The sequence below is a fragment of the Ranitomeya variabilis genome, chromosome 3 (genome assembly GCF_051348905.1).
Source record: "Ranitomeya variabilis isolate aRanVar5 chromosome 3, aRanVar5.hap1, whole genome shotgun sequence".
In the NCBI taxonomy this organism is placed as follows: Eukaryota; Metazoa; Chordata; class Amphibia; order Anura; family Dendrobatidae; genus Ranitomeya; species Ranitomeya variabilis.
Window position 1 is genome coordinate 449,880,483 of NC_135234.1, and position 25,753 is coordinate 449,906,235.

The 25,753-nt window shown below is 44.2% G+C and overlaps 2 protein-coding genes across 2 annotated transcripts in view; both read left to right on the plus strand.

Moving 5' to 3' along the window:
• The window catches only part of LOC143816311 (ATP-binding cassette sub-family C member 5-like), a 270,602-nt gene that overhangs the window by 25,169 nt on the left and 219,680 nt on the right, over window positions 1-25,753 (plus strand). The window contains exons 3-4 of the mRNA XM_077296529.1: window positions 4,867-5,014; window positions 16,835-17,068. Coding sequence (XP_077152644.1) covers window positions 4,867-5,014; window positions 16,835-17,068 — 382 coding nt within the window. The remainder of the gene's footprint in view (window positions 1-4,866; window positions 5,015-16,834; window positions 17,069-25,753) is intronic.
• LOC143817550 (uncharacterized) lies at window positions 23,078-24,693 on the plus strand. Its single transcript, XM_077299044.1, has 3 exons — window positions 23,078-23,192; window positions 23,287-23,446; window positions 23,558-24,693. The coding sequence occupies exons 1-3, from the start codon at window positions 23,078-23,080 to the stop codon at window positions 24,591-24,593; spliced, it is 1,311 nt and encodes a 436-aa protein (XP_077155159.1). The 3' UTR covers window positions 24,594-24,693.

Consider the following 25,753-nt stretch of genomic DNA (forward strand, 5'->3'; position numbering starts at 1 on the left):
GGTACAAGAGACTTGGTGGCCAGGTCTTTTTGGTGGCCTTCCTTGTCTAGGGATGTGCGTACCTTTGTGCAGTCTTGTGAAGTGTGTGCTCGAGCTAAGCCTTGCTGTTCACGGGGCTAGTGGGTTGTTGTTATCCTTGCCCATCCCGAAGAGGCCTTGGACGCACATTTCCATGGATTTTATTTCTGATCTCCCGGTTTCACAGAAAATGTCCGTTATCTGGGTTGTGTGTGACCGCTTTTCTAAGATGGTTCATTTGGTGCCCTTGCCTAAGTTGCCCTCCTCCTCTGAGTTGGTTCCTTTATTTTTTCAGAACGTGGTTCGTTTGCATGGGATTCCGGAGAATATCGTTTCTGACAGGGGATCCCAGTTTGTGTCTAGATTTTGGCGGACGTTTTGTGCCAAGATGGGCATTGAATTGTCTTTCTCGTCTGCATTCCATCCTCAGACGAATGGCCAGACGGAGCGAACTAATCAGACCTTGGAAACTTATTTGAGGTGTTTTGTTTCTGCTGATCAGGATGACTGGGTTGCTTTTTTGCCACTGGCCGAATTTGCTCTTAATAATCGGGCTAGTTCGGCCACGTTGGTTTCTCCTTTTTTTTGTAATTCGGGGTTTCATCCTCGTTTTTCCTCTGGTCAGGTGGAGTCTTCGGATTGTCCTGGAGTGGACGTGGTGGTGGACAGGCTACATCAGATTTGGAATCAGGTGGTGGACAATTTGAAGTTATCTCAGGAGAAGACTCAGCAGTTTGCTAATCGCCGTCGCCGCGTGGGTCCCCGACTTCTTGTTGGGGACTTGGTGTGGTTGTCTTCTCGTTTTGTCCCTATGAAGGTCTCTTCTCCTAAGTTCAAGCCTCGGTTCATCGGTCCTTATAGGATCTCGGAGATTCTTAACCCTGTATCTTTCCGTTTGGATCTCCCAGCATCGTTTGCTATTCATAATGTGTTCCATCGGTCGTTGTTGCGGAGGTATGAGGTGCCCGTTGTTCCTTCGGTCGAGCCTCCTGCTCCGGTGCTGGTGGAGGGAGAATTGGAGTATGTTGTTGAAAAGATCTTGGATTCTCGTGTTTCCAGACGCAAACTCCAGTATTTGGTTAAGTGGAAGGGTTATGGTCAAGAGGATAATTCCTGGGTGGTCGCCTCCGATGTTCATGCGACTGATTTGGTCCGCGCCTTCCATAGAGCTCACCCTGATCGCCCTGGGGGTTCTCATGAGGGTTCGGTGACCCCTCCTCAAGGGGGGGGTACTGTTGTGGATTCTGTTTGTGGGCTCCCTCTGGTGGTTACTGCTGGTACTGGGTGACTTTGGTGGGTTGCGGCCTTTGGTTTCCACCTGTCCATCAGAGGCTGGGTGTTTCCTATTTTACCTGGCCTTTCTGTCATTTCCCTTGCCGGCTATCAATGTGTTCAGAGGTGCTCTGTTTGGTTCCTGCCTACCTGCTCCCAGATCTTTCAGTATAAGCTAAGTGCTGATTTCATCTGTTTGTTTTTGTCCAGCTTGCTTATCATGTCTTTATGCTAGCTGGTAGCTCTAGTGGACTGAGGTTCTCCCCATGTGCCATGAGTTGGCACATGGGTTCTTGTAATCTCAGGATGTTTTTTTTGATTAGGGTTTTTTGCTGACCGCTCAGTCCCCTTTTGTATCATTCTGCTTTCTAGTTTTCAGCGGGCCTCTATTTGCTAAATCTATATACATCATCTCTATGTGTGTGCCTTCCTCTCATTTCACCGTCAATACATGTGGGGGGAAACTATACCTTTTGGGGTTAATTCCTCTGGAGGCAAGTGAGGTCTTTGTTTTCTCTGCAGTACTAGTTAGCTCTTAGGCTGGTGCGTGGCGTCTAGAACCAACGTAGGCACGCTCCCTGGCTATCTCTAGTTGCGTTTGTCAGGCGTAGGGCAGCGGTCAGCCCAGGTTCCATCGCCCTAGAGCTCGTCCGATATTTATTATACTTTGCTTGTCCTGTGCTATCCCTCGCCATTGGGGATTCATGACAGTTCGTGCCTTCCATGTGGCTCATCCTGATCGCCCTGGGGGTTTTCATGAGGGTTCGGTGACCCCTCCTTAAGGGGGGGGTACTGTTGTGAACTCTGTTTTCAGGCTCCCTCTTGTGGTCACTGGTGGTATTGTGTGACTTTTGCTTTGGGCTCCCCCTGGTGGCTTTGTTTGTTATCCTGCTGGTCTCTGGCTATCAGCTGGTTCGTTATCCTCTGGGAGGTTCCTATATAGCTCTGTTTTGCTTTCACTTGTTGCCGGCTGTCGATGTAATCAGTGCTACTCAGATTCCTTCTGACTACCTTGCTCCCAGTCCATCCAGGACAAGCTAAGTTTTGTTTGCTCATTTTTTGATCAGCAGTGTTTATCATGTTTTCTTGTCCAGCTTGCTAAAATGTGATTCCCTTTCTTGTTGGATGCTCTAGTGGACTGAGTTTCTCCCCACACACCATTAGTTGGTGCGTGGGTTCTTGAAATCTCAGTATGGATATTTTGTAAGGGTTTTTTATTGATCGCATAGACCCCTGCTCTATTTTCTGCTTTCTAGTACTAGTGGGCCTCTTTTGCTGAATCTGATTTCATCCCTACGTATGTGCCTTCTTCTTACTTCACCGTTAATATTTGTTGGGGGCTTCTATATCTTTGGGGATTATTTCTCTGGAGGCAAGCGAGGTCTTTGTTTCTCTTTAGGGGTAGCTAGTTCCTCAGGCTGGCTCGAGACGTCTAGGAATTTTTTAGGCACGTTCACCGGCTACCTCTATTTGTGTTGGATAGGTTCAGATTTGCGATCAGTCCAGTTACCATCTCCCTAGAGCTTGTCCTTAATTTATTCACTTGCTGGTCTATTCATGATCTTCAGCCACTAAGGAGCATAACAGGGTCCATTTTGTCCTGTTACCCTTGGTAGAATAAAACAAATTGGAGCTGAAGTAAATTTTTTGTGAACAAAAGTTAAATGTTCACTTTTATTTAAACATTCCAAAAATTCCTGTGAAACACCTGGCGGGTTAATAAACTTCTTGAATGTGGTTTTGAGCACCTGGAGGGGTGCAGTTTTTAGAATGGTGTCACACTTGGTTATTTTCTATCATATAGACCCCTCAAAATGACTTCAAATGAGATGTGGTCCCTAAAAAAAAAGGTGTTGTAAAAATGAGAAATTGCTGGTTAACTTTTAACCCTTATAACTCCCTAACAAAAAAAAAATTTGGTTCCAAAATTGTGCTGATGTAAAGTAGACATGTGGGAAATTTAACTTATTAAGTATTTTGTGTGACATATCTCTGTGATTTAATTGCATAAAAATTCAAAGTTGGAAAATTGCGAAATTTTCTAAATTTTCGCCAAATTTCCGTTTTTTTTCACAAAAAACCGCAGGTAAGTCTACGTTCACATTAGCGTTCGGCGCCGCAGCGTCGCCGCATGCGTCATGCGCCCCTATATTTAACATGGGGGCGCATGGACATGCGTTGTGCTGCGTTTTGCGACGCATGCGGTTTTTTGGGCGCAAGCGTTGGGCGCAGAAAACGCAGCAAGTTGCATTTTTTTTGCGTCCAACTTTCGGCAAAAAAGGACGCATGCGTCGCAAAACGCAGCGTTTTAGCGTGCGTTTTGTTGCGTTTTTATTTGCATTGTGCGTTGCGTCTGCGACGCAACATCGCACAACGCAAATGTGAACGTAGCCTTATATCAACATTTTTTTACCACTTTTATGAAGTACAACATGTCACGAGAAAGCAATGTCAGAATCACCGGGATCCGTTGAAGCGTTCCAGAGTTATAACCTCATAAAGGGACAGTGGTCAGAATTGTAAAAATTGGCCCGGTCATTAACGTGCAAACCACCCTTGCTCTACCTTGGCTGCAGTTACTACTTCATACCTGCCTGCTAACTGTTCTGCAAAGCGCTACTTCACACAGCCTCCCTGACAGCGTGTGTCAGCATGTGCATGTAAGGAAGTGGACAAGAGAGAAGAATACAGTTGAAGTTGATGCCTAGCTGAGTAGTTGCAAATGAACACTGCCATCTACTAGCTAGTGTTGGTTAAGTACCACGATCTCTTGATTGTCTGCCCTGTTGCATCCACGCAATCTGCTTACATACAATCTCTGCTAACATCCAACCTCCTCTGCCAAGCCATATAAGCAGTCTCCTTTAAACATGTCTGTCATGGGGTCACATCAGAGATGTGACATCTCTGTGTGATCGTACCCTAGCATCACACCAGACATATCAGATTGCGTCCTTCTCACAACATATCGTCTTGGATCAAACTTTCCCCATTACAATGTACTCAGATCCATGGTCTACACTACACCCTGAGATAATAGGTGCATAAATAACACATGTGCCAAAATGGCAGGTAAGTTTAGGAAGTAGAAGACAAAATAAACAATGCACACAAAAATAATAATAAATATGTGATGCATTGCAAAGACAAAACCTCGAGTATATTCTATCAAGAAAATAGCACATTAACCCTATAAAAATTGATGAATCATTTTTGCTCTAACTTACAGACAGTGTTGCATGGTATAAAAATTACAGAAATCCTAAATAAGGCATATTTACAGGGGTTGTCCAGCACTCTAATATTGATGGCATATCCTTATATACCAGATTGTGCAGATACGCCACCTGGCACCCTTGCTGATCAGCAGTTCCCGATGCCGGTGGCGCCCTGATGGGATCCCTAAATGATCAATATACCAATATTCAATTATTATATTCTTTATATACAGTACTCGTACATCTCAGAAATGTTATAAAAGTGTGAATAAGTACACTTGTATACATGTAGCGTGCCAAGTGTTTGCAGTTTAGTTACTATGTAGATCTAAATATTTATTTTTCTCCATACGAACAGGCTTCAGAGGCTTTGGGAAGCAGAGAAGCAGAAGCGAGGGAAGAGGAAAGCATCTCTCACACTGGTGCTATGGCTTTTCTGCCGAACCAGATTTTTGCTGTCTTCATTGTGTCTCATTATTACCATGGTAGCAAACTTTATTGGCCCTGTGAGTTCATGTTCTGTTTGCCTATAAAATTCTTATGCCATGCTACCGTGTTATCTACAGGCAGGAGTATTATTGCTGAATCACTGTAGAGTAAGGAGAATCCGTGTCCAGATTTGTTACATATACATTGCATATCTCAATAGATAGCGCTCTAAGACCCAGTGAGGTTTTGGTAATTATCTTGAAAATCTACACTCACCGGCCACTTTATTAGGTACACCATGCTAGTAACGGGTTGGACCCCCTTTTGCCTTCAGAACTGCCTCAATTCTTCGTGGCATAGATTCAACAAGGTGCTGGAAGCATTCCTCAGAGATTTTGGTCCATATTGACATGATGGCATCACACAGTTGCCGCAGATTTGTCAGCTGCACATCCCAAAGATGCTCCATACAAGGCAGGATGGATCCATGCTTTCATGTTGTTTACGCCAAATTCTGACCCTACCATCCGAATGTCGCAGCAGAAATCGAGACTCATCAGACCAAGCAACGTTTTTCCAATCTTCTACTGTCCAATTTCGATGAGCTTGTACAAATTGTAGCCTCAGTTTCCTGTTCTTAGCTGAAAGGAGTGGTACCCGGTGTGGTCTTCTGCTGCTGTAGCCCATCTGCCTCAAAGTTCGACGCACTGTGCGTTCAGAGATGCTCTTAGGCCTACCTTGGTTGTAACGGGTGGCGATTTGAGTCACTGTTGCCTTTCTATCAGCTCGAACCAGTCTGCCCATTCTCCTCTGACCTCTGGCATCAACAAGGCATTTCCGCCCACAGAACTGCCGCTCACTGGATTTTTTTTCTTTTTCGGACCATTCTCTGTAAACCCTAGAGATGGTTGTGCGTGAAAATCCCAGTAGATCAGCAGTTTCTGAAATACTCAGACCAGCCCTTCTGGCACCAACAACCATGCCACGTTCAAAGGCACTCAAATCACCTTTCTTCCCCATACTGATGCTTGGTTTGAACTGCAGGAGATTGTCTTGACCATGTCTACATGCCTAAATGCACTGAGTTGCCGCCATGTGATTGGCTGATTAGAAATTAAGTGTTAACAAGAAGTTGGACAGGTGTACCTAATAAAGTGGCCGGTGAGTGTATGTTGGAATTGCTGTAAAACCAATTTTGACAGTTTTCTTGCCTGGTATTGAGATAAGCATTCCAACCTTTAGAAATGTTTATTCAGTTATTCCAAAGTGAATTTTCAAAGTAAGTTCACCAGCATCATCAGGTCTAAGATATCTATTTAAAACAGTCTTTAAGACGAAATCTGGTGAGGTGACAGATCTGGTTTAAGGTAGACCCACTGTACACTGTCTGTGACATGGACATATGAGTATTCTCACATCTAACTCAATATAGAAATGACTAGTTGAGAAACACATCTGTTTTTATGGTCTGTGTGCTTTCTATGTTTAAAACAGACAGCAAACGAACTCCTAGAATATGGTGAAATCAGTCAAACATCCATTTTTATAATGGAGCTATGTGTCTTTTACTTTCGGCAAATTTATATATCCATGGAATATGGACCATGCTTGGATCACGATGTTTGATCCAACTGTCCGTTCTGACCTCCGCTAACTGGATAATAGATATATAAGGCTTTTCAGCTTGAGTTCTGTACACAGATCATAGAACTTGAACATGTGAAACCGGACTTGAAGGGGTTTTCCAATAAAGGACAAGCCCTTCCTAAATGCTAAATTTTCTACTATACAATAAACAAAATATATGTTCAACTTCAAGACTAATGCTGTTCCAGCACTGTCACCACTGTCTACCGATGGTCACAAAACATATATTCAGTTTCCAGACTGATGCTGTTCCAGCACTGTCGGAACAATGCCTACTGTTGGTTACAAAACATATATTCAGCCTCCAATCCGATGCAGATCCAACACTGTCTGCATGATGTATAACGATGGTCACAATACATACAGTGAAGGAAATAATTATTTGATCCCTTGCTGATTTTGTAAGTTTGCCCACTGACAAAGACATGAATAGTCTATAATTTTAAGGGTATGTTAATTTTTAACATTGAGAGATAGAATATCAAAAATAAAATCCAGAAAATGTCTAAATTATATAAATGTATTTGCATTTTGTAGTGAGAAATAAGTATTTGATCCCTCTGGCAAGCAAGACTAAATACTTGTTGGCAAAACCCTTGTTGGCAATGTGAGGCAGTGACCGGTGTTACATGTAGGGGTCGCTGTGTGTTCCTCCCAGGATGCGCACGGAGGCGTATTGAGGCCATGGGAGTGCATTGCAGTCACAGGTGTAGCTGTGATTGCAATGCAGACTGAAAGTGAGTATTGGTCCTGGGCATGGTATGTGTCCAGGGCAGATTTAAGAAAACCTCCTCTGGGCTTTTGTGTTTTGAAACGGACTACAGAATAGTAGTGGTGCAATCCGTTTCATTCCAGGCTGAGTTTTCCATGTGGCTGACTGCCACAGATTCCAGTTAAAAACCCTGCAGTCTAGGGTTTGGGAGTGTCAGGGTCAGAGTCAGTGTTAGTTTGGTCTAGCAAACGTGCAGAGCTGAAGGCTCTGCAGAGCTCCACCTGTGTGAGGCAACAGAGGTAAACAGCTGAAAGGCCTGACACCCATATCGTACACGGCGGGGCGGCAACTGGTCTTGGAGGTGGATGGGCGTGAATATTGACTGCAAACCAGATGATATGGTTCCTGGCTGCGAACCAGAGGATATTGTTTGCTGTGTTTATGTGAGTTGAGCATTAAAGAGACTTTTGTTTTGAACTTTCCTGGGTCACTGCCTCATCACTGCACAGCGTGGATATGCTGCACTACAGCAAGCAGAGCAGTTTTGTAGTTGATGATGAGGTTTTCGCACATGTCAGGAGGAATTTTGGTCCACTCCTCTTTGCAGATCATCTCCAAATCATTAAGATTTTGAGGCTGTCACTTGGCAACTCTGGGCTTCAACTCCCTCCATAAGTTTTCTATGGGATTAAGGTCTGGAAACTGGCTAGACCACTCTATGAACTTAACGTGCTTCTTTTTGAGTCACTCCTTTGTTGCCTTGGCTGTATGTTTTGCGTCATTGTCTTGCTGGAAGACCCAGTCACAACCCATTTTTAATGTCCTGGTGGAGGGAAGGAGGTTGTCACTCAGGATTTTATGGTACATGGCTCCATCCATTTTCCCATTGATGCAGTGAACTAGTCCTGCGCCCTTAGCAGAGAAACACCCCCAAAACATAATGTTTCCACCTCCATGCTTGACAGTGGAGATGGTGTTCTTTGGGTTGTAGGCAGCATTTCTCTTCTGCCAAACACGGCAAGTTGAATTAATACCAAAGAGCTTAAAGGGAATCTGTCACCCCTTTTTTTCGATTTGAGATAAAAATATAGTTCAATTGTGCATGAGCTCTGCATTACAGCAGTACCTTTCATATCCCCCAATTCCCCACCTTTGCTTAGAAAATACCTTTGTAATCTCTCTGTTGTCCTATGTAAATTACCCAGGTCCGGTCCGACGGGCGGTTCTATTCGCCGTCTCTCCCCACCTCCTGCTTTGCTCTACGCATTTATTTTTCTTTCCTGCGGTGGTGTTGTTTTCCTGCGCCTGCGCATTCAAGTGGCCTCTTGCGCGTACGCAGTATGTTTTGCCCAACAGTGGGCAAAACATAAAACTCATTATTGCTCATGCGCCGGCATTTTCCATGACGTTCTGTGCCCCGGAAGTATTTCCATGCAAAGTTTGTTTTGCTGGACGCCGGAAAACTTTGCAAATCCCCAAAACGATTAATTTTAAAAAACTTCCAGCGTTATGTGCAGGGTTTAATACATATGTTACCGGCGTCCAGGAACACAAGATTTCAAAAGCAATACTTCCGGGGCACAGAGCATAGTGTAAAAAGCCAGCGCATGCGCAATGGTGATTTCATGCTTTGCCCACAGTTGGTCAAAGCATACTGCGCAGGCGCTAGAGGCCAATTCAATGCGCACACGCAGAAACTGTACGGGATCTGTGCTATTCACAGATCTAGTTACGTCGAGAACGCCGATGAGCGGGGGGCGAGACGGCGAATAGGCCCCGCCCAATCGGACCAGGGTAATTTACATACTGTAATGCAAAGCTCATGCACAATTGAACTATATTTTTATCTCAAATCGAGAAAAAGGGGTGACAGACTCCCTTTAATTTTTGCCTCATGTGACCACAGCACCTTCTCCCAATCACTCTCAGAATCATCCAGGTGTTCATTGGCAAACTTCAGATGGGCCTGCACATGTGCCTTCTTGAGTGGAGGGAAACCTTAAAGGATTTTAAACCTTTACAGCATAATGTGTTACCAAGGGTTTGCTTGGTGACTGTGGTCTGAACTACCTTGAGATCATTAACAAGTTTCCGGGGAAAATGAGAAAAAACAGCACCAAAAAAACTTAAAACATACCTTTTCAAGCTTACTCAGCGGACCAGCAGTGTATGGCTTGCAAAATCCCAGGTGCAACCCCTGAAACGATCAGCGTCCTACAAAGTCCAGGCAAAAGAGGAAAAAATAGGTGGCACTCTGTGATGCAGTAAAAATGGTAATTAGACCTACCGGTAATTGTATTTCCAGGAATCCATCCTGACAGCACACTGGAGGACGTACTTCTTATCCGTCATGGGACAGGAAACACGAGCAGTTAAAAGGACCCTACCCCTACCACCCTTCAGTGCTTTTCAAAGTAACACATCTGGATGGATGCAAAAACAAGGTTTATTCCAACAAATAATTAATCGTACAGTACAAATGTTACATCACATGAATATAAAAATCATACAATAGGGAGGGAACGAATAGTGCTGTCAGGATGGATTCCTGGAAATACAATCACCGGTAGGTCTAATTACCGTTTTCCAGGTCACCACCTGACAGCACATTGGAGAAATACAAAGGAGAATGGTATTTAGGGTGGGACCACTGCTTGAAGTACCTTTCTACCAAAAGCCAACTGAGGCGATACCACATCTAATTTATAATGTTTAGAAAAGGTACTAAGGCTAGACCATGATGCAGCCCTGCATATCTGATCTGCCGTAGCCCCCCCTTTTTCTGCCCATGACGTGGCCATGGCCCTAGATGAATGGGCTCTAAGATTAACCGGGGAGCTCTCCCCTTTAGCTTCCTAAGCCAAATTAATTGTGGACTTTATCCACCTTGCAATAGTCGCTTTAGACACTTTTTTCCCCCTATTCGGACTCCTGAACTGAACGAACAGGTTATTATCCTGTCTCCAGGGCTTAGATAAATCTAGGTACTTGAGTACCATCTCTCACACGTCCAAATTATGGTAAAACCTTTCTTTTTGGTTTTTAGGAAACGGGAACTGACAAAATGACGGCAAGACAATCTCCTGATTCATATTAGCATCTGAGATGACTTTTGGGAGGAAAGCCGGGTCGAGTCTTAGCACTAGTTTGTCATCAAAGATTTGTAAATACGGGTTCTGTACTGATAGAGCCTGCAGTTCCCCCAACCTTTTTGCCGACGTGATTGCAACTAAAAACGCGGTCCCCTGTTATGTCCCACGGCTGTTCACATAGAAAATTGAGGACCAGGTTAAGATCCCACGGTGGGACCGATCTCCTGATTAAAAGTTTTAGCCTTTGGACTGCTCTAGAGAACCGACTAATCCAGGGGTGGGTAGATAGAGGGAAATCGAAAAACACACTCTGGGCCGCTATTTGGACTCTCAATGTACTAGGTCTAAGGTCTTTTTGGAATCCTGACTGCGGGAAGTCAAGGATCCTTGGGATATTTGGATGGTCAGTATCAACTGTCATCTCCCCGCAAAACCCACAAAATCGTTTCCATATTTTTGTATAGATAGCTGATGTCACTGGTTTTCTGCGGGCTTGGAGGGTAGAGATAATGTCGTCTGAAAGGCCTTTTGCCTTTAAGACCTGCCATTCAGGATCCAAGCCACCAATCGAAGAGCTCCTGGATTCTGGTGTAGAACTGGACCCTGTTGAAGAAGATCCTCTGTTTCTGGTAACAGGAGGGGTTCCTCTACTGACAGCTTTCTTAGCAAGGGAAACCAACTCCGTTTCGGCCAGTGAGGAGCTATGAGAATGACATTGGCCTTGTCTTCGCAGATTTTCCCGAGTGTCCTTGGAACCATTGCCAGGGGAGGAAAAGCATATAGAAGACCGTTGTTCCAGGGGTGTGAGAAGGCATCGATCGCTGCTGGGTTTTCCCAGGGATTTAGGGAGTAAAAGGTTCTGACCTTTGCATTTCGCTTTGTAGCAAATAGATCCACATCCGGCTTCCCCCAACGGTGACAAAGACTTTTGAAGACCTCGTTGTTCAGTTCCCACTCTGTAGGGGATACTCTTTCCCTGCTGAGGAAATCCGCCAACTGGTTCTTGGACCCTTCCAAATGCACCGCCGAGATTGACAGTACCGACTTTTCCACCCATTTGAAGATCTGTTCCGCCAGACCTTGCAATGCCACATGTCTTGACCCCCTTGATGCCGAAGGAAGGCTACAGTCGTCGTATTGTCCGAAAAGACTTTTACATGTTTGTTTCTCAGTAGGTGCTGCGCGGCCATCAAAACTTTCCAAACTGCGTGTAGTTCCCTGTAGTTTGATGATTTCTTGCTGTCCTTCTTTTCCCAACGACCTTGGAAATATCTTCCTGGAACATGACCTCCCCAACCTTGCTGACTTGCGTCTGATGTGACTGAGACACTCGGGGTTTGAAGCCATGGTACCCCTACCTGAAGGTTCCTGGGAAGAGTCCACCATTTCAAAGATCTTTTGACCTGAAGAGAGTCTCAGCCTCTGATTTAGTGAGTTCCGTTTTCTGTTCCAGCTCGTCAGAACTCCTCGCTGAAGCTGCCGAGAATGAAACTGGCTCCAGTTCACGCAAGGGATGCAGGCTGTCATTAATCTTAAGATCTTCATCCCCTCTCTGATAGAATTCTTGGCTTGGGCAAAGTGATGGACTTTTTCTGTTATGCCCTTTAGCCTGTCTTCTGGTAGGTAGGACATTCTTGTCTCTGAATCTAGCATGACTCCTAAGAACTTTATTCTGGACTTGGGTATCAGATCCGATTTGTTCCAATTTATGATCCACCCTAGACTCTCTAGTGTGAAGGATTGACAGTTGATTCTGAGCTGGTTTATGGAGTCTGCCGCTATTAGAAAGTCGTCTAAATAAGGAATTACCATTATATCCTGATTTCTCAGATAGGCGACCACCTCTACCATAAGCTTTGTAAAAACTCTGGGAGCTGATGCCAGGCGGAAGGGGAGACAGCGAAATTCAAAATGGTAGATTTTGCCTTCCATATTTACTGCAAACCTCAGAAACTTCTGGTGATTTAGATGAATGGGTACATGGTAATATGCACCCTTTATATCCAGAGTACACATTACCACACCCCTTCCTAACAGAGGGATGGTTGACCGAATTTACTCCATTTTGAATTTCTTGTATGTCACCCATTTGTTTAGGTGTTTTAGATGTATTATTGTTCTCGATTCTCCAGACGGTTTTATTATTGAGAAGAGATTCGAGTAATGACCTCTGTACTCTTCCTGAGGGGGTACCGGAACAATTGCCGCCATTTCCAAGAGGTCCTGTATATCTGACCACATGGGGGACGCTGAATTTAGATGGGAACTGGAAACTAGGAATCTTTTGGGAGGGAGAGATATAAACTCTATTTTGTATCCCTGGGACACAACCTGTAAGGCCCAAGGACTTTCCGTTATTTTCCTCCATCCTACTAAGAATTCGGCTAGACGACCCCCCACTCGGTGTCATTTTCTCCGATAGCTAGATCCCGAACCTGAGTAGCTCGAGTCTTTGCTTTTGAGCCTGTTCTCCCCACCTTTTTGATAACTCCATCTACCCTGCTTTCCTTTACCCCTGTAATCTGGCTTCTGATTATAGCGGGGTCTATGAAAGGGCTGGAATTTTTTAGGTTTTTCTTCAGGGAACCCTTTCTTTACATCTGAGGCTTTTTCTAAAATATCATCGAGGACCGGTCCGAAGACCCTGCCCCCGGAAAAGGGTATCGAACACAGCTTATTCTTAGAATGCATATCTCCCGACCAGCTCTTGAGCCAGATTGCTCTTCGGGCTGCATTAGATAGGGATTGGGATTGAACCGTAGCTGCGAACCTAACTGATTCTACAGATGCATCTGCCAAAAAGGTGGTTGCCAATTTTAACAGAGGCAGGGATTTCAGAATAGTTTCCCTAGGAGTTTTGGCTGTTAACTGATCCTGAAGATCATCTGTCCATAGGTGCATGGAGCAAGCAACAGATGTCGCTGCTATATTTGCTCCAATAACTGCTGATGAACTCTCCCAGGCCCTTTTTAAAAGGCCGTCTGCCTTTCTATGCATGGGCTCTTTTAGGTTGGAAGAGTCCTCAAAAGGAATTGCAGTCCTTTTAGACACTTTAGCCAACGGTATGTCTATTTTAGGAATGTCCACCCATTCTTTAACCTCTTCTGGATCAAACGGTAAACGGAGTCTGAAATCCTTAGGAATAGTCAGTCTTTTCTCCGCTTCCTCCCATTCCTCCAGAATCATGGATCGGATATGGGAGTTTACCAGAAAAACCTTAGAAGTTTGAGAACGTAAACCTCCAAACATCTCATCCTGAACTGAACAGGATGGCTGAGGCTCTTCAATCTGCATAGTATGCCATACAGCCTCTAGAAGTTCTCCCGTGTCTGCAGCGGAAAATAAATATCTTCTCCCTTTCTCCGGAAGCTCTCTGCTTTCTTCCTCCTCATCTAGATCTGACACGGAAGATGCTGAGTCTCCTGAGTAATACTCTTCCCTAGGCCTTTTCCTAGATTTTTCTGGAAGCGAGGCCTGACGGAGTACCAGGCCTGATAAGGAAGCCCGAACCTCTTCTCTTATAATTACTCTCATATTTGTCATAAGAGAAGCCTGCTCTTCTCCCATGATCCTGCAGGTACATTTTTCACACAGGGGTTTCTGTCCTGTATCCTTCATCTTAGACACACAGATAATACACTTTTTATTCCTGCTGGGCTTCTTTAAGGATTTCTCAGGCAAGGAGGCAGCCTACAAGAAATACATAGCTTTCGCTACTATGGTGGACAATTTTTTGTGAATTTCCATATAATACAGGGCTCCCGCCCCACTTACTGGCGTTATGCTCTCCTGCCCCACATCAGATCTGGCTGCATCCTCCATGCTCCCTTGGAGATTGCCTAATGCTCACCCCAGCTCATACCTTTTTGTTCTGTTCATCTTGGTGCAGCGCTTCCGCACCATCCGACCATTCCGGAACTTCCTCTAGCTGAAGAGACGCCTCCCGCCCCCCTCGGCCGCAAACCGGAAGTGATGCGCGGCCGGAAACAGAGCGCGGTGCAGCGTGGTTTGGCTTCCCCAGCAGCCGCATGGAGATGCTGCCATCAGCAGAGGCAGCCGCCGAGACCGCATGCACCAGGGGGCGCAACGGAAGGGTCGAGAGCCCCTGGCAGGGGGAAGCAACCCTCAAACCAGGAGCAGCGCTACACTGGTAGGCAGAGAGACCCTCGGGCGGGTGTCGGCCAGCGGGTGCCTCATGGGGGGAAGGGTGAAGCAAAGCCTAAAGACTGAAGACTGACCGCTCTGTGCGGGAGGTGTGGATCGGGGGGATCCACACCTCCCGCACAGAACGGTCAGTCTTCTCTCGTCCGTTCCTATCCATAATGGGACAGGAAAAACATTGAAGGGTGGTAGGGAGAGGGTCCTTTTAACCTCTCGTGTTTCCTGTCCCATGATGGATAAGAAGGACGTCCTCCAGTGTGCTGTCCGGTGGTGACCTGGAAATAATCCTTTCTTTATTCAATGCAAGTAGTACATGGATGCATGGAAGCAGGTGCAGCGAAGGACGATGGTCGTTTCACGTCGATCAGATGCTTCAACTGGTCCAGGTAACACCAACGGGTTCCTGGACCCGTTGAAGCATCTGATCGATGTGAAACGGCCGTCATCCTTCGCTGCACCTGCTCCCCTGCATCCATGTACTACTTGCATTGAATAAAGAAAGGATTGTTCTACTCCATCACAGAGTGCCACCTATTTTTTCCTCTTTGGCCTGGTCATTAACAAATTCCCCCTGTGTAGTTTTAGGCTGATCTCGCAACTTTCTCGTGATCAAGCATACCCCACGAGGTGAGATTTTGCATGGTGCCCCAGATCGATGTCGATTGACAGTCATTTTGTATTTCTTCCATTTTCTTACTATTGCACCAACAGTTGTTTCCTTCTCACCCAGCATCTTACTTATGGCTTTGTAGCCCATTCCAGCATTGTGCAGGTCTATGATCTTGTCCCTGACATCCTTATAAAGCTCTTTGGTCTTGTCCATGTTGTAGAGGTTAGAGGATGACCGATTAATTGAGTCTGTGGACAGGAGTCTTTTATAAAGGTGACTATATAAGACAGCTGTCTTTAATGTAGGTAATGAGTTGATTAGGAGCGTCTAACTGGTCTATAGGAGCCAGAACTCTTAGTGGTTGGTAGGGGATCAAATATTTATTTCTCACTACAAAATGCAAATAAATTTATATTATTTAGACAGTGTGATTTTCTGGATTTTATTTTTGATATGCTATCACTCAATGTTAAAAATTAACCTACCCTTAAAATTAGACTGCTCATGTCTTTGTCAATGGGCAAACTTACAAATTCAGCAAGGGATCAAATAGTTATTTCCTTCACTGTATATTCAGCGTCCAGACTGATGCTGTTCCAGCACTGTCTGAATGATATCTACCTGTGGTTGCAAAACCTATATTCATCCCCCATACTGATGCTATTCTAGCACTGTCACCACTGTCTACCGGTGGACACAAAATATTTAATCAACTTCCAGACTGATGCTGTTCCAGCTCTGTTGGCACAATGTTTAGCACAATGTCTTCCGGTGGTTATAAAACACATATTTAGCGTCCAGACTGATGCTGTTCCAGCACTGTCTGCATGATATCTACCGGTGGTTTCAAAACCTATATTCAGCCTCCATACTGATGCTATTCTAGCACTGTCACCAGTGTCTACCGGTGGTCACAAAATATATATTCAACTTCCAGACTGATGCTGTTCCAGCTCTGTTGGCACAATGTTTAGCACAATGTCTACCGATGGTTGCAAAACGTATATTCAGCCCCCAAACTGATGTTGATCCAGCACTGTCTGCATGATATCTCCCGGTGGTTATAAAACACATATTCAGTCTCGAGACTGATGCTATTCCAGCACTGTCGGTGTTGGCACAGTGTCTACTGATGGTCACAATGATAGTATGTGACGAGAGAGCTGAAGCCTATCAGTGGCGGCTGATGAAATGAAACTTTCATGCTTCTGTCAAATTGACGTGTTAAGGCAGCAGCCGGTCAGTGGCTACTAACTGGCTGTGGCGCTTGCATGACATAATGCCACGTGACCATAAGAGACTCAATTCCGACATTGCTGGAAAGGCATCGGACCCTGAGGTGAGTGTATGTTTTTTTTGTATTTTTATCTGGAGGGACTGTTTAATACTTATGCATTCAAGTCTTTGGAGAACTGTCAAGAGCAGACGAAACATGGAAAACATCCATTTTTAATCTGTTTTCTGTTTGTATTTCATACATTTTAACTGATCAATTGGTAAGTGTCAATGGAAGAAAACATTTTAAACAGTCTACCTACTTTAGTTTTTAAGATTAAAAAATTGGGTACAAAACGGAGGCAAAATGATGTAAACATCACATGTAGCTAAAGGGATATCTGTAGGAAATTCATTATCAGAGACAATGCATGTTGATAATTTTTCTCGCTGTCTACAGGCCATCTTCATCCGTGCGCTGCTGCAGTACACAGAATCAACTGAACCTAACCTCCTTTATGGACTATTAGTAGCATTTGGAATTTTCGCAGCAGAGCTTGTAAGGTCCTGGTCTTTTGCACTGAACTGGGCAATGAGCTATAGAACAGGAATTCGATTGAAAGGAGCGGTTTTAGCCCTGGCTTTTAGAAAGATCCTAAAACTTAAAGTATCTAAGTATATTTCAACAGGAGAGGTGAGTTATGTTCTGTATTGAACAAATCCGGCATACCTTTGTTAGCCTAGAGATTTTGTTTAATCAGTCAACTGATTTACATATACAAGTGCATAACATTTATTTCAGTTCTTCAGTGAAACTCATATATTACAGTATATAGAGTCATTACAAACAGAGTGATCTATTTCAAGTGTTTTTTTCTGTTAATGTTGATGATTATGGTTTATAGCCAATGAAAACCCAAAAGTCATTATCTCAGTAAATTAGAATAATTAACAAAAAACACCTGCAAAGGCTTCCTAAGTGTTTAAAAAGGTCCTTTAGTCTGTTTCAGTAGGCTTCACAATCATGGAGAAGACTGCTGACATGACAGATGTCCAGAAGGCAGTCATTTACACACTCCACAAGGAGGGTAAGCCACAAAAGGTCACTGCTAAAGAAGCTGACTGTTCACAGAGTGCTGTATCCAAGCATATTAATGGACAGATGAGTGGAAGGAAAAAGTGTGGTAGAAAAAGGTGCACAAGCAGGGTAACCGCAGCCTTGAAAGGATTGTTAAGAAAAGGCCATTGAAAAATTTGGGATAGATTCACAATGAATGGCCTGCTGCTGGATTCATTGTCTCAAGAGCCACCACACACAGACTTATCCAGGACATGGGCTACAAGTGTCGCATTCCTTGTGTCAAGCCACTCATGACCAATAGACAACACCAGAAGCGTCTTACCTGGGCCAAAGAGAAAAAGAACTGGACCGTTGCTCAATGGTCCAAGGTGTTGTTTTCAGAGGAAAGTAAATTTTGCATTTCATTTGGAAATCAAGGTCCCAGAATCTGGAGGAAGAGTGGAGAGGCCACAATCCAAGCTGCTTGAGGTCTATTGCGAAGTTTCCACAATCAGTGATGGTTTGGGGAGCCATGTCATCTGCTGGTGTTGATCCTCTGTGTTTTATCAAGAACCAAGTCAGCACAGCCATCTACCAGGAAATTTTAGAGCACCTCATGCTTTCCTCTACCGATAAGCTTTTTGGAGATGGCAAGTTCATTCTCCAGCAGGACTTGGCACCTGTCCACACTGCAAAAAGTACCAATACCTGGTTTAAAAATAACAGTATTACTGTACTTGATTGGCCAGCAAACTCACCTGACCTTAACCCCATAGAGAATCTATGGGGTATTGTCAAGAGGAAGATGAGACACCAGACCCAACAATGCAGACGAGCTGAAGGCTGCTACCAAAGCAACCTGGGTTTCCATAACACCTCAGCAGTGCCATAGGCTGATCGCCTCCATGCCACGCTGCATTGATGAGGTAATTGATGCAAAAGGAGCCCCGACCAAGTATTGAGAGCATTTACTGAACATAAATTTCAGTAAGCCAACATTTCGGATTTTAAAATTTTTAAAAACATTTTTCAAGCTGGTGTTATAAAGTATTCTAATTTACTGAGATAATGACTTTTGAATTTTCATTGGGTGTAAGCCATAATCATCAACATTAACAGAAATAAACACTTGAAATAGATCACTCTGTTTGTAATGACTCTATATAATATGAGTTTCACTTTTTGCACTGACTAACTGAAACAATTTAACTTTTTGATGATATTCTGCTGGGTGTAGTACCCCCACCCATCTCATATTAATCATAAGGATAAGTAACTGGAAAACTGCTTTTAGTCAAAATAAACAGTAGCTACATCCCTCTTTATGGAGGAACTTGCCTGTCTGTGGATTACATAGCCTACAGTATAGATTTCAAAGGGCACTATGTAAAGCTTTATATCCCCTGTGACAGCGCTGAAGGAAATCGAATGCTTGCTGCTGCTTTCTCCGTAGATTACTAAGCGGGGTACCAGTGTTCCTCATAGCAATCCATCTCATGGAGATTCAGAAAACATTTCCTCTTTCAAAACTTCATACAACCTGCAAATCTGAAAACATTAGCTGTATATCCTTTAGGTGCTTGTAATGCATTCCAGCAATAGAATAAGCATTGTGAAATAATGCAGATCAAAATTCTAATGTCAGAAAATTAATATTGTTATTCAATAAACCATCCCAATGATGCTATTGTATAACATATTGTGCTATAGCCATCAGCATGGAGCATGATGTAGTGCTGGTGTGGTTGTATCATCTTGTTCTAGATGTCATGCGTATCATGTAAAAGTTGTTAGATAATATTGAAATCACAATAGATCCATGTGCTGTACATATAAGTTAGATTAGGTCATATTTTGACATGTATGTCAGATGCACTCCAGCACGTTCATTAAAATCCAAACTTCTTCATTGCAAATCCCTAAAATTATTAATTACCGACAGGCTGTCTAATGATACCTTTTAGATACAGTCATCACATTATTTATATCTTCCTATATATCAAGCCAACACCCACAGTTTGTACCATTAATAGATGGAACAGTGTGTAGGGGTGCAAGGATGTACAGAAAAGGTTCAGTGCCACAATAGTGAAAATCATATAAAGAAAAAAGCACCAATAAGAACCAATATACTAAAAATACAAAGCTTTAATAAATAGCAGTAAAAATACAAATGTAACAGCATGGAAAAAGTAACAGGGAATCGAGAATGGAAAGCCAAAAGAATGGTGGACACCACAGTTATATACAGGCAAAAATACCCAAGGCAGAAGAAGAATGAAGAGTATGCAGGTCAGCTCAAAAAAGCGCAAAGTGCAATCGTGCCAATTAGAAGTATATGGATGTAAGGTATATTATAAAGTGCAAGGACACTAAGGGCACAAAAAGGAGTACAAAACATCAACTGGACACAGTGGTGGAGAGAGCAATGACAATGAAACCAAAATGTAACATGTGCCAAGGGATTTTACTTGCGAGACCGTGGTGCCACCCGTCCCAACGCGCGTTTCGGCTCAGTGCCTTCTTCTGGGGGTCTCACAATGAGACCAAAATACAAGTAGTATACTTTTATGTACAACAAACACCATGAAAGTGAGGACAAAAAAGGATATATCTACCTGCCTTACAGGTTAGGCTAATTTCACACTAGCGTTAACTGCATTACGTCTCAAAACGTCTTTTTTCAGAAAAAACGCATCCAGCAAAACTTTTTGCTGGATGCGTTTTTTTCCCATAGACTTGTATTGGCGACGTATGGCGACGGATTGGCATACGTCGTGTACGTTTTACGACGGATGCGTCGAAATTTGGCGACACGTCGTCTCAAAAAAACGTAGATTGTAACGTTTTTTGTCTCCGCCTAAAAAACGTGTCGCGACGCATCCTGCGGCATACGTCGTTGGCTGCAATGGAAGCCTATGAGCGACGGATGCGTCGGGACACGTCGGACGACGCAATACAGCGCTGCAATACGTTTTTTTTTACACTGAGCATGCTCAGAAGCAGAATTTTGTTGCCAATTGGTCAGACACCCCCAAATCTATATAAACCTGGCCTGGGCCTTCAACCCCACATATGCCTGCAAGAAGACAAAAGAGAGAAGCCTGCCAGCAAGAGCCCAGCCAGCAACAGGACCCCAGCCAGCCACAAGACCCCAGCCAGCCACAGGAGCCAGCCACAGGAGCCAGCCACCATAGAGCCAGCCACAGGAGACAGACACAGGACCCGAGCCAGCCACAAGACCCGAGCCAGCCACAGGAGCCAGCCACAGGACTCCAGCCACAGGAGCCAGCCATAGGACTCCAGCCACAGGACTCCAGCCACCATAGAGCCAGTGTGAGTATTGCAATTTTTGTGTGCATCTGTGTGCCTGTGCATTTGTGTGTGTATATGAGGTACTGACTACAGAAAGAGCTTAAAACCTGAAGAGAACCTGAGGCCTGCCATCGTCCTGCACCAGCCAGTGCCATGCTAGAGTCCAGATGCAGCCTGATTCCAGCCACTGTGAAGACCTGCTGCTTCAGCCAAAGGATTGTCAGCCTTTTGTATGTGTGTGTGTGTGTGTATGCGTCTTCTGATTGGGTTCACCTTTCTGCCTTTGTTGTACATATGTGTATTTGCATAAAGCTATGTGCGTGCATGTGTATGTGTGTATTTTTGGACGGTTGTGTGCTTTTGTATCATGTGCCTGCACCTTATTATGCCTTTGCCAATTTTATGCCTGTTCATGTGGGAGGGTATGTGTCCATGTGCAGGATTGCATCAGGATGTGGTCAGGATTTTCCATCAGTATTTGTACGCCAAAACCAGGAGTGGGTGATAAAAGCAAAAGTGTGCCTGTTTTCCTATTATACTTTACCTAATTTTTACACTCCTGGTTTTGGCTTACAAATACTGATGGGAAATCCTGACCAAATTCTGATGCGATCCGGAATGTGGACACATACCATGCATGTTTTTTGTGTGCGTCTTGTTGATTGCATGTGCATTTGTCCATGCTGTAATTGGTTATTTGCCTTTTTCTGATGTATTGACTGTATAGTGGTCTGTGCAGCATGTGGTTTAAATGTGTTTTTTTTTTTTTTTTCAATCTGATGTGTTTTTTAAAAAAGTCTAGCGGTCTGCAGCTTGTGGTTTGAATGTGTGAGTGTGGGTTTTTTCTATTTAATAAAAGTGTTGATTTTATTTTAATTACAGTTATAACCATTTGCAGTTGAAGTACTTGTATTTAAAATAAAGAGCATGTCAGCTCCTAATTGTGATTTTTTAAAAAAGAGAGAAAAAAAAAAAATAATAAAATGTTTTTTAAAAAAATGTCCGTAGTATTATTTCATAAAGGTAAATTTAAAACTGGTGTATGTACCAATGGTTACACATGCAATACAGGGTTGGTTGAGGGCTCATTTTTTTAATAAAGGTTAACCTGTAAAGTTTTTTTTTTTTTTTTTTTGGGGGAGGGAGGTTATTTTTTTTAAATAAAATGTGTCAAATATATTTTTTCATTGTGTTAACATTTAAAAATTTTATTTTTTGGGACATGGAAATGAATGGTATAACGTGCAACTTTTTTGGGGGTTTTTGGTGTTCACCTGTATGAACATTTCTGACATCATTTTAGTAGGGTGTTTATCGTTGAACATTACCTAGTTCAGGGGGTGGTCTAACTATAGATCCATTATACATATTAACAGATAAACCAGGACCGCAGCCGCTGCCCACCAGGACCACAGCCGCTGCCCACCAGGACCACAGCCGCTGCCCACCAGGACCACAGCTAAGAAGTGTTAGAAGTAAGTTTTGAAGACCCCCAATCTGCTACTTCAATGTGTCGAGCAGATTGCAAGTGTCTCTTTAACTTACAGAAACACCAGGACCACAGCCGCTGCCCACCAGGACCACAGCCGCTGCCCACCAGGACCACAGCTAAGAAGTGTTAGAAGTAAGTTTTGAAGACCCCCAATCTGCTACTTCAATGTGTCGAGCAGATTGCAAGTGTCTATTTAACTTACAGAAACACCAGGACCACAGCCGCTGCCCACCAGGACCACAAAACAATGTCCTCTTCTGACAGCCCTCCTCCACAGCAACAGCGTGTATCGGTAAGTTAACACAAAAAATGGGTTTATTTTTTTTCGCTTTTTAAAATTACATTTTGATGTCTAACCACATGCATAAATTATGTTTCAACAGGAAGCTGAATCAGATGAGGAGCTGTCAGAAGGGGGCGAGATGGGTGGAGAGATGCAAGTGGAGGAGGAACCAAGTGTAAGTAGTGGTGAAACAGTTGCTTCGCACATCACACTGCACCATACACAAAACAGATTACTAAACACCTGCCTACCTTAACTGAGAATTTGTTTACTTTATTTCAGGCTGCTGCTGCTGCTGCTGCCGCTGAAGGCTCTCCCAGAAACTCCCAGAGTCGGCGGACTCGTCGCCGCGGTCGGCCATCAGTGAGTTTTTTTTTTGGGGGGAGGGGGATTCTATTGGTACTTTAGTATTTCAGTGTACTAATTTGTTTGTTTTCCTTTTTTTTTTTTGACACAGGCTTCACAGCGTGCTCCCGCAGAAGAGGATGATGATGATGACATTGACATCGATTGTCTCATCGAGGAGGTTCGCGAGCGGGAGCCGCTGTGGAACATGGCTGACCGCAGGCATGCTGATACCGGTGTCACCCGTCGGCTCTGGGACGAAGTGTGTCGCAACCTGTTTCCAAGGCGGGAGAGCCTTCATCCTCAGCAGCAGAGCAAACTAGGTAAGTATTCACTTTCCAGTGATGTTTTGAGATGACTGTAATGTATTGGATTTTTCCAATTTTTTGTTTTTTCTATTGATTCTTGTCTTCACAGTTGGAAAGGTTAGGAAGCGGTGGCGGTCACTGAGGGATCGCTTTAAGAGGGAATTCAACGATGAGATGAAGGCCCCGAGTGGCTCTGCAGGAAGGAAGAGGAGCAAATACAAATATGGCCAGGCCCTCTCCTTCCTGAGGCGAACCATGCTGAGCAGAGTGTAAGTATTCTACAGCCCACTAATAACCATGTTAACCTGTCTACTTAGTTTGCTTTCAGTCAGGGCTTTTTCATTCCAATTTATTAATTTCTTTTGTTTTTTCTTTCACAGCACCTTCTCCAGCCACCGGGCGCCTGCATCTTCCTCTGCGCCCTCTGGAGCGATCCCTCCTGAGTCCACCACTGAGGGCCACGTCGGTAGGCCCCACACCTCTGTCCCCTCCTCTGACCCCTCTGTCCCCTCCTCTGACCCCTCTGTCCCCTCCACTTCATCCGCCCCAAGCAGTGGAGCATTATTGCAGGCTTCATTGCTCGCATCTGATGCTGAACAGTTAGCGTTCCCTTTACCCCACCCCTCTGATCCTGCCACCTCGACACCACCATTAGGTTCGTGGCGGCAGCGACAGAGGGGTCAGGAAAGGAGCTATGCTCCTGAGTTCTTACACCTGAATGCATCCTTCCAAGGCTCTTTCAAAATTTTGGGAGAGCAAGTGACTGCTGGTTTCAACATGGTGCAGTCACGCATCAGTGAAACAAGCCGTGAAACCAGCAGTCGCTTGGATAGGCTGCATTCAGCTGTAAGTCCCGATCCGGCCAATCTTTTTTTCCAATCCATGCTCATGAGCATGGAGAAGCTTTCTTTTGAGCAACAGATGCGGGTAATGAATACCTGCCATAATGCTGCACTGCAGGCCATTAATGAATCTACCCACACACCTCCCCACACCTCCACTCCAATTCCACCCCAGGCCCCATTTCCACACCATACCCCCCATTACCAAACCCAGCCCCAATACCCACACCAGCACCATTACCAAACCCAGCTCCAATCCCCACACCAGCACCATTACCAAACCCCACGCCAGCCCCATTACCCAACCCAGTCCCACTACCCTACCCAGTCACAATACCCGACCCAGTCCCCACAACAATCCCGGCCCCCAGACCAAATTACTTCCCCAATGTTTTCTTTACTCAGCTTTTCTCTTCCCCCTACCCCAACACCACCCCCCTCTGGTCAGCCTCTTGGTTTAACCCCCCCTTCCACTGCACCCCAAACAAGTAGGGTTTCCCCACCTATCGACGTGGTCCAACCTTCCTGCCCCTCCTCCTCTCATATCTCCACCCAAAACTTTGAAGACTTGTAAATATGTTTTTAAAATGTTTATGTCAAAAAAATTTTGCAAAGTTTTCCAAAAAAAAAAATTGGAAAATAAAAAAAAACTTTTTTTTTGGCAAAAAAAAAAAAAGAGTTAAAATAAAATTCTGATTATTATTGTACTCTTTGTGTGTGTGTGGATTTATTAAGGTAATATAATAAAAAAGGTTTAATAAAAACAAACACCAGACATGTTAAAGGTATAACATAATGGTTTTACTAGCAAGAAAACCACGCTTTTTTGCCTTTTTTTTTTTTTTTTTTGGGCAGAAACACATTTTTTACATAAACAAAACACATGGGAAACTGGTTACACATTCATGTCTTGCCACGGGATCCGCCCGACAGGTGAGACAAAATAATCGGCAAACTGGTCCCTCATCCTTGTAACTGAACTTGTAGAGCGAACCGAGCTGCTGCGGTAGTCCCACAAGGTGGTCTCCAAATCTTCATCATCCAAGGAAACGGGCTCCTTTGAAAGGACAAAGTTGTGGAGCACCACACAGGCTTTAACTACCTCGTCTATAGTTGTTGTTTTCAGCTTGATAGCCGTCAGCAGAACTCGCCACTTCGCCGTCAATATGCCAAAGGAACACTCCACTACTCTTCGTGCTCTAGTAAGCCGGTAATTAAAGACCCGCTTGGTATGGTTTAAGTTCCGGCTACTGTACGGTTTCAGTAGGTGCGGCGACAGTTGAAAGGCTTCATCACCTACAAAAACATATTCCAGGGCTGGGTCATTTGTTCCTGGCAGTGGTCTGGCTGGCGGTAAATCGTAGCTCTCTCCATAAAGGCAACGACCCATCGGAGAGTTTTTAAGAACTTGCGAATCGTTGGACCGTCCATATGCTCCGATGTCCACGGCAAGGAACCTGCAGTTGGCATCTGCAATAGCCATAAGGACGATGGAGAAATACTTCTTATAATTATAATACTCCGATCCTGTTCCTGCCGGTTTCGCAATCCTTATATGTTTCCCGTCAACTGCACCCACACAATTAGGGAAATTGCAAATTTGCTGAAACTCTTCAGCACTTCGCAACCAGATTTCCATGGATGGTTGGGGGATATACTCTGGTTGCAAAGTGGTCCAAACAGCCCGACATGTGTCCTTCACTATTCCAGAGATAGTTGAAATGCCCAGCCTGA